This window comes from Microtus ochrogaster, chromosome 7 (genome assembly GCF_000317375.1).
Source record: "Microtus ochrogaster isolate Prairie Vole_2 chromosome 7, MicOch1.0, whole genome shotgun sequence".
Taxonomy (NCBI): Eukaryota; Metazoa; Chordata; class Mammalia; order Rodentia; family Cricetidae; genus Microtus; species Microtus ochrogaster.
In genome coordinates, this window is record NC_022014.1 from 37,760,268 (window position 1) to 37,774,571 (window position 14,304).

Here is a 14,304-nt window from a genome sequence, read left to right on the forward strand (position 1 = left end):
CCACGAATGATGAAATGTCCACTGCAACTTCCAAACTTATCAGTAGCAATGTAAAACTGCGCATTTAGAAAAGGATCCTGTAGCTTTTCACAACACTAAACACACCGGCTAAACAACCCAGCCACACATTCCTTGGAACTACCCCAGGGGAATACTGGCCAGAGGATATCCACAACATGTTACTCATAGCTGCCCCAAACCAAAACAACACAACAACCCATTAACATGTGACGGATAAACCGGTACATGCTCACCATGGAATACCTGACACAGCGATGAACATGATAGCAGCAACAACATGGCTGATCACAGGTGGATGCCAAGAGAGAAACTAAATACTAGGCTAGGGAGTGGTGGTACACGCCTTTAATCCCAGAACTCGGGAGGCAGGGGCAGGCAGGTCTCTGAGTTCAAGGCTAGCTTGGTCTACGTGGCAGTTTCCCTGACGTTCAGGGCTACACAGAGGAATCTGGTCTCAAACAAAAAGAAAGGAACTGGATACTAAAAGGTCAATATTGTGCAGTTCCATTATATAGGACGTTCTTGGAGAAATCTGTTTAGTCAATAGAGCTAAAAATCAGGGAGCATAGTTCCATCCAAAGGAAGACACCAATTGGCAGTGGACCCATGGAGATCTCTTTTTAGCTGCTAAGTGCTTCCTTATCGTCACCACCACCACCACCAGTCACCACCACCACCACCACCAACGTACACTTTGTGTCGGTTAGAAACACACAACTTCAAGCACTCTACCACTGAGGCACACCCAAGCTTTCTGTATGTCCATTTGTATGGTGGTCTTATAGATGTGGACATCAAATTTGCACCGTAATTAACAGAATGTGATTCTGTGAACATGCATGGCAAACTTTCCAAATACTATTTGCTGAGGAGTAGTTACAAATACTCTGGTTTCTAGGGAGACATTGGTTCCTGGGGAGCTCGCTTCCCAGGGACCTCGTAGATCTGCCTTTCTTTTGGGAAAGGTGACTTTTCACCCAGTACCAAACACGCCTGAGGGTAATCTCTCAACAGGAGCTTCAACAGCCCCAGGTGGCTGAGCTGCACAGCGCCAGTCCCAGCAGAGTTCCAGCTGGAGGCTAGGTATGCCTTTTGATGCCCAGTCCCAGTGAAACCGGGTCTGGGTATCTGTGCTTGCCAGTGAAGCCAGTGCCTAATATTAGATGACTGTCTTAGGATCAGAATTGCCCCGCGGGTCGAAGTTACGTGTTTTTCAGATGGGTCCATGTGGGTCCTACAGATGCATCTGGGGCAAACCCGAGAACAATCGGCATCCTTGAGGGGCCAGCCCATCATTGTTGCGGCCGCGAGAGAAAAGCGCGGCGCGGCCTCTTTAAGAGACGCCAGGAATGTATCCAAACAGACCGTGCGCGCGGCGCACGTGACTCACAGCTGATTTCCGGCCCCGCCCCCCTCTCCGGCCCGCGCCGCCCGAGAGTCAGTTCGCTGCGGCCCGCGGTCCCCAACCTCGGCGCGCGCGATGGCACACGCGACCCCGCCGAGCGCGCTGGAGCAGGGCGGCCCCATCCGCGTGGAACACGACCGCCAACGCCGCCAGTTCTCCGTGCGCCTCAACGGTACCGCGCTGCCTTTGTTTGCGCGCGCGCGGGCGGGACGGGGCGGGACCTGCGGGCGGACGGATCCCGGGGCGGGAGGGCTCCCGAACCCCGATAGGCACCGCCGGAGCGCGCCCGCCCGGGCAGCCCGCACCTGCTAGCGCTGCCGGCTTCCGGCATCGCGGACGGAGGGCTGCCACCCTGGATCCTAGAGAGCAGGTCGCTGGTGGCCTGTCATCCCCCCCGGGTGTTCGGTTGCTTCCTGCCGCCCTAGAGGAGCCTGCGCGGGCCTGGGGCATAACCCCGGGAACTTGTGGCCTGGAGGAGGAGGCGGGTAGGTGGCTCTGAGATGTTAGTTAGGCCAACTTGCCCGGTCGGTGTGTGCCTCGGCCTCCCAGAATCTGCAGTGGGGATAGTTGTAGTGAACACCGCTTTGGCTGGCAGTGAGGATGAGATACTGTGGCATTAAAGGTTCAGAATGACACATTCGGTGCACGGCGAGTGCTGATAAACATAGGTAAATGGCTACTTTTCAAACCGGAGAGCTAGGTCAAGGCCTCTCGTCTTCTGTAGCGTTTGTCCCAGCAGGCCGACACTCCCATTGATCCTAGGGACTGGAAACGAATATGAAATATGGGACCTTGAATTCATTTTAGCCTACCCCTCCCATCTGGGCCCTCTGAGCTGTCTGTGACCTAACTTAGAGGCCACTGCGCCAATGAAAGGACACACTTGGCATGAGGTCTGCCAGTGAGTTGTGCAGCAGAGAAGGTACGGATCGGCCTGTCCTGAGTTTCTGAGCCAGTCTTCTGTGACCAGCTCTTGGTCACAAGCAGAAGACGCCTGGCCTCCCATTTGTGCCTCCTACCTACAGTGGAGGCAGCTGTCGCTTCCTTGTTGTGACATACCGCCCCACATTACACTTGAGTAAACTGAGGCTGGGGCTCAGGAAGTGATTTGCCCAGCCTTAACAAGGCCAGAGTCATATTCAAATCTGGGTCCAGCTGCCCCTATGCTGTCACGCTCTTCCCATAGAGAAACAAATCCTGTCATCATGCTGATGGTGGCTCAGCTGGCAGTAACACTTGGCCCTGGTCACTTGAGAGGCCTTGTCTGGGTTTTGTTTGTTGATTTTTTTTCTCAGAATCTCTTTTCTGAAGTTTTCTGAGTTCCAGGGAGGCTGTGTATGATTCTCCAGGTGACTCCAGAGACCCATTAGATCCACAAAGAAAAAAACAGGGATCCCTTGGGCTTCTTTTCCCCTTTCTCTTCAAATGGGTCCAGTCAAAAGGACAGCACTCTAATGCTGCCTGTGAGCAGACTACAGCTTTAAACTTGAGCCTTGTGGAACCTGCTGCCCTGTCGCTAACCACAAATGGTGCCCTGGGGAAACAGGGTGCCTAGAGGCTGGCAACCCCTCCTCCACTCCTCCTGCACAGCCTAGGCCAACTAGGGTTCATTCTGCTAGTATTTACTGAGTATCTACTGTTTACCAGCACTCTTCAAGGTGCCCAGGGTTTGTGGGACTGACAGTCTATAGGGAGAGGTGGGTCTCGAATAAATTACATAATGTCTTATAAAACAAAGGCCCTTGGGAGAAGTGACACTGGACAAAAGAAGCAGTTGAGAGCAGAGGTCCTGCAGTCCCCATTGTGTGTGTTCAGAGCAGCCAGGAGCAGTGCCTGGATAGGGTATGGTGAGACTGAGCTCATAGGGGGCGAATAGTATAGGGCCTGAAAGTGTTGGCTTATATGAGTTTGGCCTTGACCCTGAAAAGAGAACAGATGACATGGATCAGGAACCCTAAGGCTGGGCTAGTGGGGAACATATTATGGGGCATGATAGAGCAGGGAGCTGGCTACTACCCTGGTCCACGCAGTGTGAGCAGGGGTGGAAGAAATGCCTAAGTCCTGAGCAGAAGTGCCAGGAAACAGCAAGAGCTTGCTGATGCGGAATGTGAGAGGAGACTAGAACTCAGGTATATATGAGTTCTGAAATACAGGATGTGTGGCCAATTTCTTAGGTAGGAGACCAAGGCAGGAGACTGGTGAACAGCTAGTCCATAATGGAACCTCAGGCTGCCTTCTGAGGGTTTGTCATCTAAAGGTTGGACGAAGTTATATAAGGCCCCTGCCTCCAGCCCCTTCCTTGCCTTCTCTTTCCTTACCTCAGCCAGGTCTGTATGTGGTTTAAAGATTTGGGGTGTGTGTGTGTCTGTCTTTCTGTCTGTCTTGTATTCCAGTGAGGGTGTAAGATCATGGCAGCTGGTGTTAGAGGCAGGTGTGGGCTGCCAGGCACAGGTGCTAAGATCTGAGGGTTCCCTGTAAAAGTAGAAAGCCCTCTTCACTGCTGAGCTAGCTCTCCACCTCTGGGACAGCTACTGGTGGCAAGAAGGCTCACTTAGATCCCTCCCAGAATCTTTCTATCCTCTACTTTGCAAGTAGGAAGACAGAACAAGAACTAAGCCCAGCTCATTCCTCCAGTTCCTGGGTGCCCATCACCGTCCCCAACATGCTTGCCATCAGAGGTCTGGGTCACTCAGAGCCTCATCTAGACTGAGTCCAGGTGGTCCATCCATTGCATGGTGTTGGCGTGAGCATTGTGTCCCGTGATGGTGGGCAGTCAGGAGAAGCCCCTAGTGAGGAAACATCTGGAATGAGAAGGCGGTGCCCATCTGGGAGGCTCTGGGTACAGATGTGGCAAGTGGGAAGACCAGCAAGCAGCTAATCAAACACTTAGTGGCTGCTGTAGGGAGGGGCTGCAGTTAGGGTGTGGCTGGGCTTGCTGGTATATCTGAAAGCAAGCCCAAGCAGACACCTGCTGGGGACTTGGCTGTTCTCTGGGGATCCCACTAAAAGCACAGGGGCCAGGCCTCGGGGCTCCCATATGCAACTAGTCCATCTCTAGTCTCATGCATCCGGTGGGAAGAAGCAGGTTTTTGACAGACTTTTCCTGGGGGCTATGGTGACAAGGTGGTGATTGTCCTGACCTCAAGACACCAAAGGCCACCGGGTTGTAGTGGCACACACCTTTAATCCCAGTACTCGGATCTCCCTGTACTTGGTGGAGGCAGGTGGATCTTGCCAGCCTGGTCTACAAGAGCTAGTTCCAGAACAGGCTCCAAAAGCTACAGAGAAACCCTGTCTCGAAAAAGAAAAGGAAAAAAAAAAAAACACCAAAGGCCTAGGCAGAGAATCACTGCGATATTCCAGGGTTGCCCATAGGCTAAGTAGGCTCTATGGGGTTGAGAACAGGAAGAGACTGAAGATACTAGCAAGTTTGCAAGAATCAGCCCCTGCCTCCCAAGACTGCTTGGGAGCATAAGCTAGTCTTTTGGTGGCCCTAGGATCCCTGACACACTCAGAGCAGCCACTCTGGTCTCCTTGTTCTGAGTATCATGAGGACTTTGCTTCTGCTGTCTCACCACCTGGACTTCTCACACCAGTGGGCCTTGTGTCCCCCATTCCTTCAGGACTTTTGCACAAAAGCCAGATACCCTCTTTCTAACTACTGTGTCCTTCCCAGATGACAGGCTTTGTCCTGAGAGCCCCCTGGCAACCCCTGCCATAATGGCTCTGCCTTTCCCTGGAGCCAGCTTGAGCATTCCTCTCACACACAGGCAGTCCCTTCGAATAAAAATTGTTGGGCTTGCCTTTGGCTTCTTTTGTCATTGAGCATACCTCAACTGCCATCGAGTCCTCCAGAGTGGACACCTCTGGAGTAGTCTGGCCTCTTCTTCCCGCCAGGACTAAGGCGGCTGCTGCATTGAACTCTTTTGCCCTAGATTGTCACACAGCAGCCAGAAGATTCTGTGAGACTACGAATTACCTTCCTCCCCTCTACTAAGGACCTAGTTCATGATGGCCAAGAAGGCGCTGCAGGACCTGCCCGTCACTTCCCGCTCCCTTGGTCCACTCTCGCTAGCTACACCAGCGTCCTCACTATTCCTGCTGGAGCATCTCCCCGAGCCCATTCCCTGTCGACTGATACGTTACACGCTACTTGCTTTTCTTGCTTACCTTTGCTCCCCTTAGTCATGAGGGCAGATCTGTATGCCCAGCACCTGAGAAGTGTTTGTGACTTGATAAACATTGGGTGGATGAGTGACTAGGCAGTCAGAACTACACATTGTGATTTGAAGCAGCTTCCCCAGGAACATTTCCAGCAGGATTTTAGCAGACTGGTGTACTCTTGTCCTGGCAGGGCAGGGAGGGTGGATAACGATTTGTTCCTGCTTCCTGTGCCTAATGTTGATGCCTTGTGGACTCTGATTCAGCCTGGTCTTGGCTGGGGGGTGGGCAGGGCTTGTGCTCTGACTGATAGTGCCTCCTGTATCTTCCCTTTACTGAAGTAATGGGTTTATTAGGCTCTATTGTGCCTCATGCTGGACCTAAAAGTGGGGGTTAGCTGAGAACACAGGGTTAGGGTCCTGGAATGACAGTAGCAAGGTCTTGTGGGTGATTGGGTGTTTTGGGCACCACATTGAGCAGAGAATGCCCCATTGAACTCTACACACAGCCCTCTGAGGAATGCTATCCTGCTCCTTACTCTGGGGATATGGAAACCAAGGTACAGGGGTTGTTCAAAATTCAGCTCTTATAGCGTACTGGTAGTCTGGCTCCAGATACCGTTCTTTACCCTATCCTCCACACCTGGGAAGCTCCGAGGACTCCTGGAGTCCATGCCTCGGCTCTTTCTATCCCCTGCTCTAGGATGTCATGACCGGGCTGTCCTGCTCTATGAGTATGTGGGCAAGCGGATCGTAGACCTGCAGCACACAGAGGTTCCAGATGCTTACCGTGGGCGTGGCATTGCCAAGCACCTGGCCAAGGTATGATGGGCAGCAGACCAGGACACAGCTGTCACTCTCCCCTTGCAGGGAAGATCGACTGGTGGCTAACTCTAGTTTGTGTCTAGGCCACAGCTGCACAGGCCCATCTGGCCAAGCGTTTGCAGTCAGCAATGGGAGAACTCTGGACTGCTTATTGTGCTCCTAGGCCTGCTGTGGCAGGTGACAACTCTTTTGAGCATAGGGTCCCTATAGCCTGATTCCACCTTGAGACCAGGACCTGGCACTCAGGACTTAAGCCCTGATAATGCAAAGTAAATGAATGTCCGAGTCAGTAGGCTCATGCCCGGGTCATCCACCTCCACCTGCCTCTCCCAAGCACTTCAAAATCCCAGGCTGCCTGGGAACAAAGTACAGGTGAGACAAAGAATCCCTTTTGGGTGCAGCCCCCACCCCTGTGTTTCTAGTGAAGCCCTCTGCTGGTTTCCCAATCCCGTGTCCCTCTCTTCCCCTCCCTGCTCCCTTACTCCCTTATTCTCCTAGATTGGAGGCCTCTTTTCCCTTCCTGTGGGGTTTCCTGGGCCTTGTGCCCTTACATACAGGACCTGGTCACAAGCTGGTCTGTAAATTAACCCAATTACCAGGGAAAGAACTTGAGACACTGAGCTAGGCAAAATGGGAAGATAGCCACATGGGGAACCTGGGAAAATAACAGCGCTGATGGGCCCAGTCATGGACCACAATGGGCCTCAGTCCCCAGTAAGCTGCAACTCTTAACAACTGTTTTCCCTCTGCTGGTTCAGGCCGCCCTGGACTTCGTGGTGGAGGAAGACCTGAAGGCTCACCTCACCTGCTGGTATATCCAGAAATACGTCAAGGAAAACCCCCTGCCACAGTACCTGGAGCGCCTACAGCCATGACCCTGGCCACTGTGTGCAGGAGTGCACCCTGTGGGCCTTCCACGTGGGCCTCAGCCAGCTCATGTGCTCTCAGGAACCTGTTCCCATGGGGACAGGCTCAGAGTTATTTTTGCAAGGACACTCATCTGCAGCCCTCATCCAGAATTCTGGGGACCAGCTGCTGGCTAAGGATGTGTGGATATCCAGAGTGGAATGAAGGACAGGCCAAGTGGCCAAGACCCTCTTCCCACAGAGGTCTGGCTTTGCTGAGGTTCTTCTTCCACCAGCCGCACATCCCGTCTAGCCTGGCTACTGGGTCCCTGCTCAGATCAGCAAGAGGGTGAGGTAGAGTCCCCGCCACCACGTCCTGGAGCTGTGTCCTTCCTGCAAATGAGGAGGGCGTTCCTGGAGCCAAGAAGAACAACAGGAACCCTATGTGCCAGCTTCCCAAGGAGGGGGTGCCAAGCCTTAGCCACTGCCAGTGAAACCCTTTCTCTTTCTCAGACTTGCGTGCCCTGGCACAGGCAGTGGAACAGCAGCAGAGAGCACGTTCCTGGTGTGAGAGCTGTGCCCCCGGCCCCTCTGTGGGCATGCACACCGGCACATGAGCACAGAAACAGGGCAGGTGACAGTGAATGCCTTCCTCTCCTTGGTTACCCACACCGTACATGATCCTTGGCTGAGGGTCTGCTTTCCCATGGATTCAACTGCTGGAGTCAGTTCAAAGGACAGTGTTGGTCTGCTGAACAGTGCAGTATCCTCGGCCCTCTCTGACCTTCCAGCAGCACTACCAGGCCTTTCTTGAAGGTCACCTTGGAGATGGGTGGGAAGGTGACGCACAAAATCCATTTTGTATCCTCTCTTGTGTTCCTGGCTTCTGGTCGTCTGTCTCCACTGCTGCTTAGCCACTCCGGACACCTTCCCACTCTGCAGGAGTACTGAAATCTGTAGCAGGAGACCGTGTATCCTGACTGGCTCAGAACCCTTGAGCCTCACTCACCACTGCAGTCATGCATGGGTCTTCATGGTCCCCACCCTTGGCATTTCCCTACCTCTTGCGCCCCTGACTCTTACCCTGTGCTTGATGTTCCTTTTCCAGCCTCCTATAACTCCGGGATGACCCAAAATACCTCCCCTGCCCTTCTCTGTCTGCCAGGAACTCTTTTTCCGGGTCCAGACAAACCCTGGGCCTCTAGGAAGACATTGCTGACAGTATTCTGCCAGCTGTGATGGCAGTGTGTCTACAACACAGTACTTGAATGAGGGTCCCTGACTCGTGGACCCAAGAAGAGTGGCTAGGCTTCCTCGGTGAACTTGTTTCAAGTCGCTGCAGGGTGGCCTGAGCATCCTCACTGCCTTGGCAGCCTTAAAGTCCCACTGCCCATGTCCCGGAGGCTTCCCAGCCTTGCGGTGTAGCAATAACCATATCTCTGCCTCTTCCTCTTGGCCAACCAATACTGCCCAGCTGGGCCACTCTGGTGCTACCCATCTGCCTCTCCATCCCACCTGCTCCATGTCCCGGCTCACTCCAGGAGTCCATGGTTAGCCACTGGTCGCTCGGCTTCATGTTCCTTCAGTAGGTCTGTGCTGTGGTCAGTTTTTACCCTGGGGTTTCTCTTCCTTGCCCAGTCTACCCAGGCAGTAACTCATGTGCCTTTCCTACTCAATCTGCCACCAGTAGTATCTGGGCCAAGGCTGGTCTTGAGACCTACATCCCCCTCATTTTTCTGACTTTTGAACAGATTGCATGATCCTGTTGGTAACTGATAAAAGACTAAGGCACAGAGTGAAGGACTGGGGAAGAGATAGATTGTGTAGGAAGCGGTCCTCCCTGGCGTCCAGCTTGTTTCTTGGTCCTCAGCACTACCTGCGTAGTGGGACCCCCCCACACTTCAGGGGAGCCTATGCTCTGAAGGCTACCATGGGCTGATGGGTCTCCCAGCACAATAGTGGTAATTAGCATTGGGATTCCTACTCCTCATTGCCTGGGCAACAGCTTTATAGGGATTCCTAGAAGAGGTCATGGTCCCACACTAGCCTCTCATACATGAGCTGCTCTTTGCCCGAAGTTGGTCATTTGGGGATTCTTGGCCCAACGTTGGTAAACACAGGAGCAGTGCAAGTTTTCCAAAACAAGAACACAGAGAATCTGCTCATGCCAGCTCCTCTTAAATGGGACCTAACCCACTAGGGCTTGGGTAGCTAGTATACATTGTGGGCCCTAAAGTGGTTTTACCGTTAATTCTCATGAAAAGCCCAAGAGACACCAGTTATTGGACCTGTCCTGCAGAGGACAGGGTCAGATTGAGGGAGTCACCAGCCTGTAACCCATACAGCTAGACAGCCCAGGATCCAAAACTAATCCTTGTCCTCTAGATGGTTCCCAGCTCGTGTGTTGTGATCAGATGTCTACTTTGGGAAACAATACATAGATACAGTTTTTAGCAGTTCCCTTATTCCTTTGAAGGACTGAGATAGGGCTCTGTCTTGAATTATAAGGTACATGGCCAACATCCAGAAGTCTGGCTTGAGAACAGGAACACTCCCCTGGAGCACCAGGCCACTCACCTATTGTTCCTCAGATCAGGACTTGGGTTGGTCAAGACCTCCCACAAGTCTTTCTACTCAGGGTTCTACTTCCAACTCATTGCCCTACATTTCGTACATGAGATCCTGTGCAGCTGTGGGCTGAGCTTGTAACTGCAACCTCCAGGATCACATTTAGGGATTTCAGCTGTGTCCTATGGCTTCAAGATATTAAAGATGCTTTTCTGGTTGTCAAATTGTATTCTCTGGTTCTCTTTCAGTGCCTTGGGATGGTCTTTCTGTCGGTCTTCAGTTCGGTCCTCAGTCACTAAAACCCAAGCCAGCTGGGAGGTCTTTGAGGCAAAGCAAGTGATCATCGCAGCACTTGTTTTTGGGGTTTGTTTTGTTTGGCTTGGTTTGGTTTTTCGAGACAGGGTTTCTCTGTAGCTTTGGAGCCTGTCCTGGCACTGGCACTAGCTCTTGTAGACCAGGCTGGCCTCGAACTCATAGAGATCCGCCTGCCTCCTGAGTGCTGGGATTAAAGGCGTGTGCCACCACTGCTCTTTTTTTTTTTTTTTTTTTTTTTTAGTTTTTTGAGATGGGGTTTCTTGTCGCAGCACTTGTATATTAGTCTGCTGTGTGATGTCACAGCAGAACCAGGGCTGGACATTCTATAAAGAACTTATTTGCTTCCAGGATTCCCCAGGCTAGAGCAGAAGGGCAAGGGAGCAGACAGGCTTTACAGTAGCGGTGCAGTGATGATTAGCCCATGCCTAAGGGCTGAAACCTTTCACCTCTACTGGGGGTTGAACATCAGTGCATGCTGGTGAGTTTTCAGGGGTCTGTTTTTCCCAGCAATGGGATCATCCCTGAGCTCCAGCTTGGAGACAGATCGGCAATCCCATGTTCACAGCTTTAGGCAACTCCTTCTAGGAGGTCAGTCCGGCTGCTGGCACTGATGTTAGCCAGCACAGGAAAACAAATCAAGGCAGAGAACTTACATAAACATTAAAACTTGCAGCTGGGAAGTGGTGGTGCAGGCCTTAAATCCCAGCACTTGGGAGGCAGAACAGGCAGATCTCTATGAGTTCAAGGCCAGCCTGGTCTATAGAGTTGCAGAACAGCCAAAGCTACACAGAAACCCTGTCTCAAAAAAAAAAAAAAAAATCTCAGAACTACTCAGATTGTTCCACTGAGGCTGGCAGGTAGAGTCCTCCAGCAGCATAATCACACAGTTGCTAAGGGGTTGCCCTGCTGAACAAATTCCAAGAATGTATCACTGTTGTCCCCACCAAAACACCCTCAGAGCAGAGACTCCTTTTGCCTCCCTGCCCCACTAACAAGAACTAATTGAGAATTTACTGGCTAAGGCTCTGTCAAGCGTGGGTTACAGGCCAGCAGCCCCTTCTGATGTGCAGAGAGGAGAGTGGGCAGCCCAGATAATCAGGTTAAGCAGGACACAATGTAGGCAGTGATGCCCGTCTGCTGGTACCGCAAAGCCTGACGGGTAGAACATTTTCTCAGCATACATAAGGCTCTTGGTTCCATCCCTAGCATCCTCCCCGCTTAACAGAAAACCAGGAATAATGGGCCTCCAAGGCAGGCCCCAAAAGGGGGAGTCAGCCTCCTGCATGAGAGACGAGGGATTCCAGCCAGGCATGCCGTGGGACTGATGAGAGGGGAATGAGGCTCCCACAGAGAGGAAATAGGATCATACTATGTTGCCCACACTGGCCTCAGCCTGGAGATCCTCTCGGAGAATCAGTTTTGATGTATTATCTGTTGGCTATAGGAAATAAGTGTGAACTCAGGAAAGCAGGCCATCACATGGATAGCAGCTTTTTTGATCACTATGACTATAATACCTTAGAGAAACAACAGAAGAAAGATTTCTTTTGCCAGGCGGTGGTGGCGCACGCCTTTAATTCCAGCACTCAGGAGGCAGAGGCAGGTGGATCTCTGTGAGTTCGGGACCAACCTGGTCTACAAGAGCTAGTTCCAGGACAGGCTCCAAAACCACGGAAACCCTGTCTCGAAAAAAAAAAAAAAAAAAAAAAAAGAAAATGGAAGAAGGTTTCTTTTGACTCACAGTTTCACAGGGTTCAGCCCACCGTGGTGAAGAAGCCATGGCAGCATGATGTGATGGAGACGCTCATAGCAGTGTGAACACCAGGGAGCCTCCTCCTCATCCACACGGCAAGGGGCTGAACACTCAGATCCCATGCCCTTCTCCAAATTTCACCAGCCTGGTCTCCCACCAGCTCTGTGTTTACTGCCCTGCTTGTGCTCCTTGACTCCCAGTGCCCAGCTTCCACCAGCCAAGTCACACCCACAGCCTGCAAAAAATGGTGATACCACCAAGGTTCCAAGTTTTCAAAATGGGACCCTGAGTCATTTCAAATTCAACCCATAACCGTCCATCAGCCTCCTGCAAGCTGTGGGGATCCTTCACTTTCCTCTGAGGTCCAGGGAGCACCCGTGAATAACCAGGTACCTAAGACAGATGAGATTCCATCTTCCTGGGCCCTGCTAGTGCCTGGGGAAAGTCCCGAGATGGTGCACACACTGAAACTCTGTAGAGAGACTGTCCGTGTGTACAGGTGAGCACGGCTCCCATCTGAGGACCTACAGGAGTCTGGGGTGTGGTGGCACGCAATTTTAGTCCCAGCATTCAAGAGGCAGAGACAGGTAGATCTGTGTGAGTTTGATGACAGACGTAATGATACCCTGTCTAAGGGAGGGTCGCACGTGGGGAGGGGGTAGAGTCTAAAGGATGCTTTGTCCCCGCACATACATAATGTGCCTAAGTAACCTAGAGGCCTTCCACTGTCTCTGACCTTCTCTCCCATTACTGTTCCATCTCAGTTTCCCATTCCCAGAAACGACCTCCTGTTTTGCCTTGGGGTCTTTGTTCATGCTGTTTCCTCTGTCTGTGGTGTAGAAAGAGCCATGTATGGCCGTAGTTCCATCCACACCTTCAGGCCTGTGCCCAGCTGTTTCCTTCTCAGTGAGACTTGCTTGCCACCCTTCCACCCTCATTTAAGCCGCTACAGCCTCCTCTCCTGACTCCCTTCCCCTGCTCTGTATTTCCCAAGTCTTAATTTCTTCTTATACAATGTATAATTTCTTTTGTCTTCTTTGTTATCCAATCCATTGTCTCTTTCTGCTAGGATGCAAGCCCCCGCCCCCAGCAGTGGAAGCCTGTATTCTATATTCTGTGTTCTGTTTTCCTTCTGTTCTGTTTCATGTTTTGTGACAGTCTTGCAATTTTTTTTTTTTTGGCCTCAAAATTGCTTTGTTGTTGGGGCCTTTTAATTCCTGGTCCTTCTGCCTCAGCCTCCCAAGTGCTTTGATTGCAGGCAAGCACTACACAACTCACTGATTGTTTCTCTTTCTCTTAACTGAGGCATCACAGTATCTAGATCAGTGCCCAGCATATACAGAAAGCATATACAAAATACCTGTTGGATTAAGTGATGGATAGATGGCTGGACAGATAGATGAACGGATGCATGGACAAGTGAGTAGATGGGTTGACAGATGGGGAATAGCTGGGTGATGAACACAGGGGTAAATGGATGGGTGAGGGAATGGACAGGTAGGTAAATGGACAAAAGGATGGATAGATTGAGAGGCGGGAAATGAGTAGATGGATGAGTGAGTGGGTGTGCAACTCGTGCAAGTTACAGTGTGTAAACAAGAAAGGAGGGTAGGGAGCGTTTGGCCTCCAGTGTTGAAAAAGCGAATCACTAACAGCCCCTCCGTGTTTGATTTCCACTGAGATAAATTAACTTGTAAATCATGGTTTATTTTAGCTCATGGTTTTAGAAGTCCAAAATCATGATGTAGACTCGTTGCTTTCAGGCCTCTGCTGGGGTCCTGCATGGCAATGGCAGGGACCATGTTAATGTGGCATTCTCTTCAAGGCCAGAAAATAACAATATGGAATGGTTGGAGACATTGCTTTCAATGTCACAGCATCAGTGACCTAACTTCCTCTAGGCTCTACCACTTAAAGGACCTACCATTCCCAAGAGCACCATCAACTGGAGATCATGTCTTCCATACCACAGCATTTGGGAGATACTCCATATTCCAATCCAACCTTAGCAAACTTCGAAGAACACTCAGTAAGATTGCAAAGGATTCTGCTGCAAAGACCCCAGGACAGTTCCCAGGGGCTGTGGACAGATGCTTCCACCCCACCCCCACACTAGCAGGGATCAAATGCAGTCCACAGCCCCTCTCTCAGTCCACTGAGAGACAGGACTTCACTGCTACAATCCATATTAGGAAAGGTGTGGTCACAAGCAGAATTTACTGGAAAGAACACTCCCCAAATTCCTGAGGGGACTTTGTGGCTAAGGACTCCAGAGCCTATGGCTGTCAGTTCCAAACCTGTTTGGGCAGAGGAACTCCAAAAACCTGTGCTCTCTCAGCAGATTTGATCCTGAGGAAAACCGAATGGGGAGCATCCTCCTGGAAGGCAGATCCAGTTCCATTGGGAAGGGGC

The 14,304-nt window shown here is 51.6% G+C and overlaps 1 protein-coding gene across 1 annotated transcript; it reads left to right on the top strand.

The window, feature by feature from the left end:
* The first annotated feature begins 1,452 nt into the window (after positions 1 to 1,452).
* On the top strand, positions 1,453 to 10,044 carry Natd1 (N-acetyltransferase domain containing 1). The gene is made up of 3 exons (XM_005349926.3): positions 1,453 to 1,598; positions 6,290 to 6,408; positions 7,170 to 10,044. Exons 1-3 carry the CDS (start codon positions 1,502 to 1,504, stop codon positions 7,284 to 7,286), a joined length of 333 nt encoding a protein of 110 aa, XP_005349983.1. The 5' UTR covers positions 1,453 to 1,501; the 3' UTR covers positions 7,287 to 10,044.
* Positions 10,045 to 14,304: the final 4,260 nt, after the last annotated feature.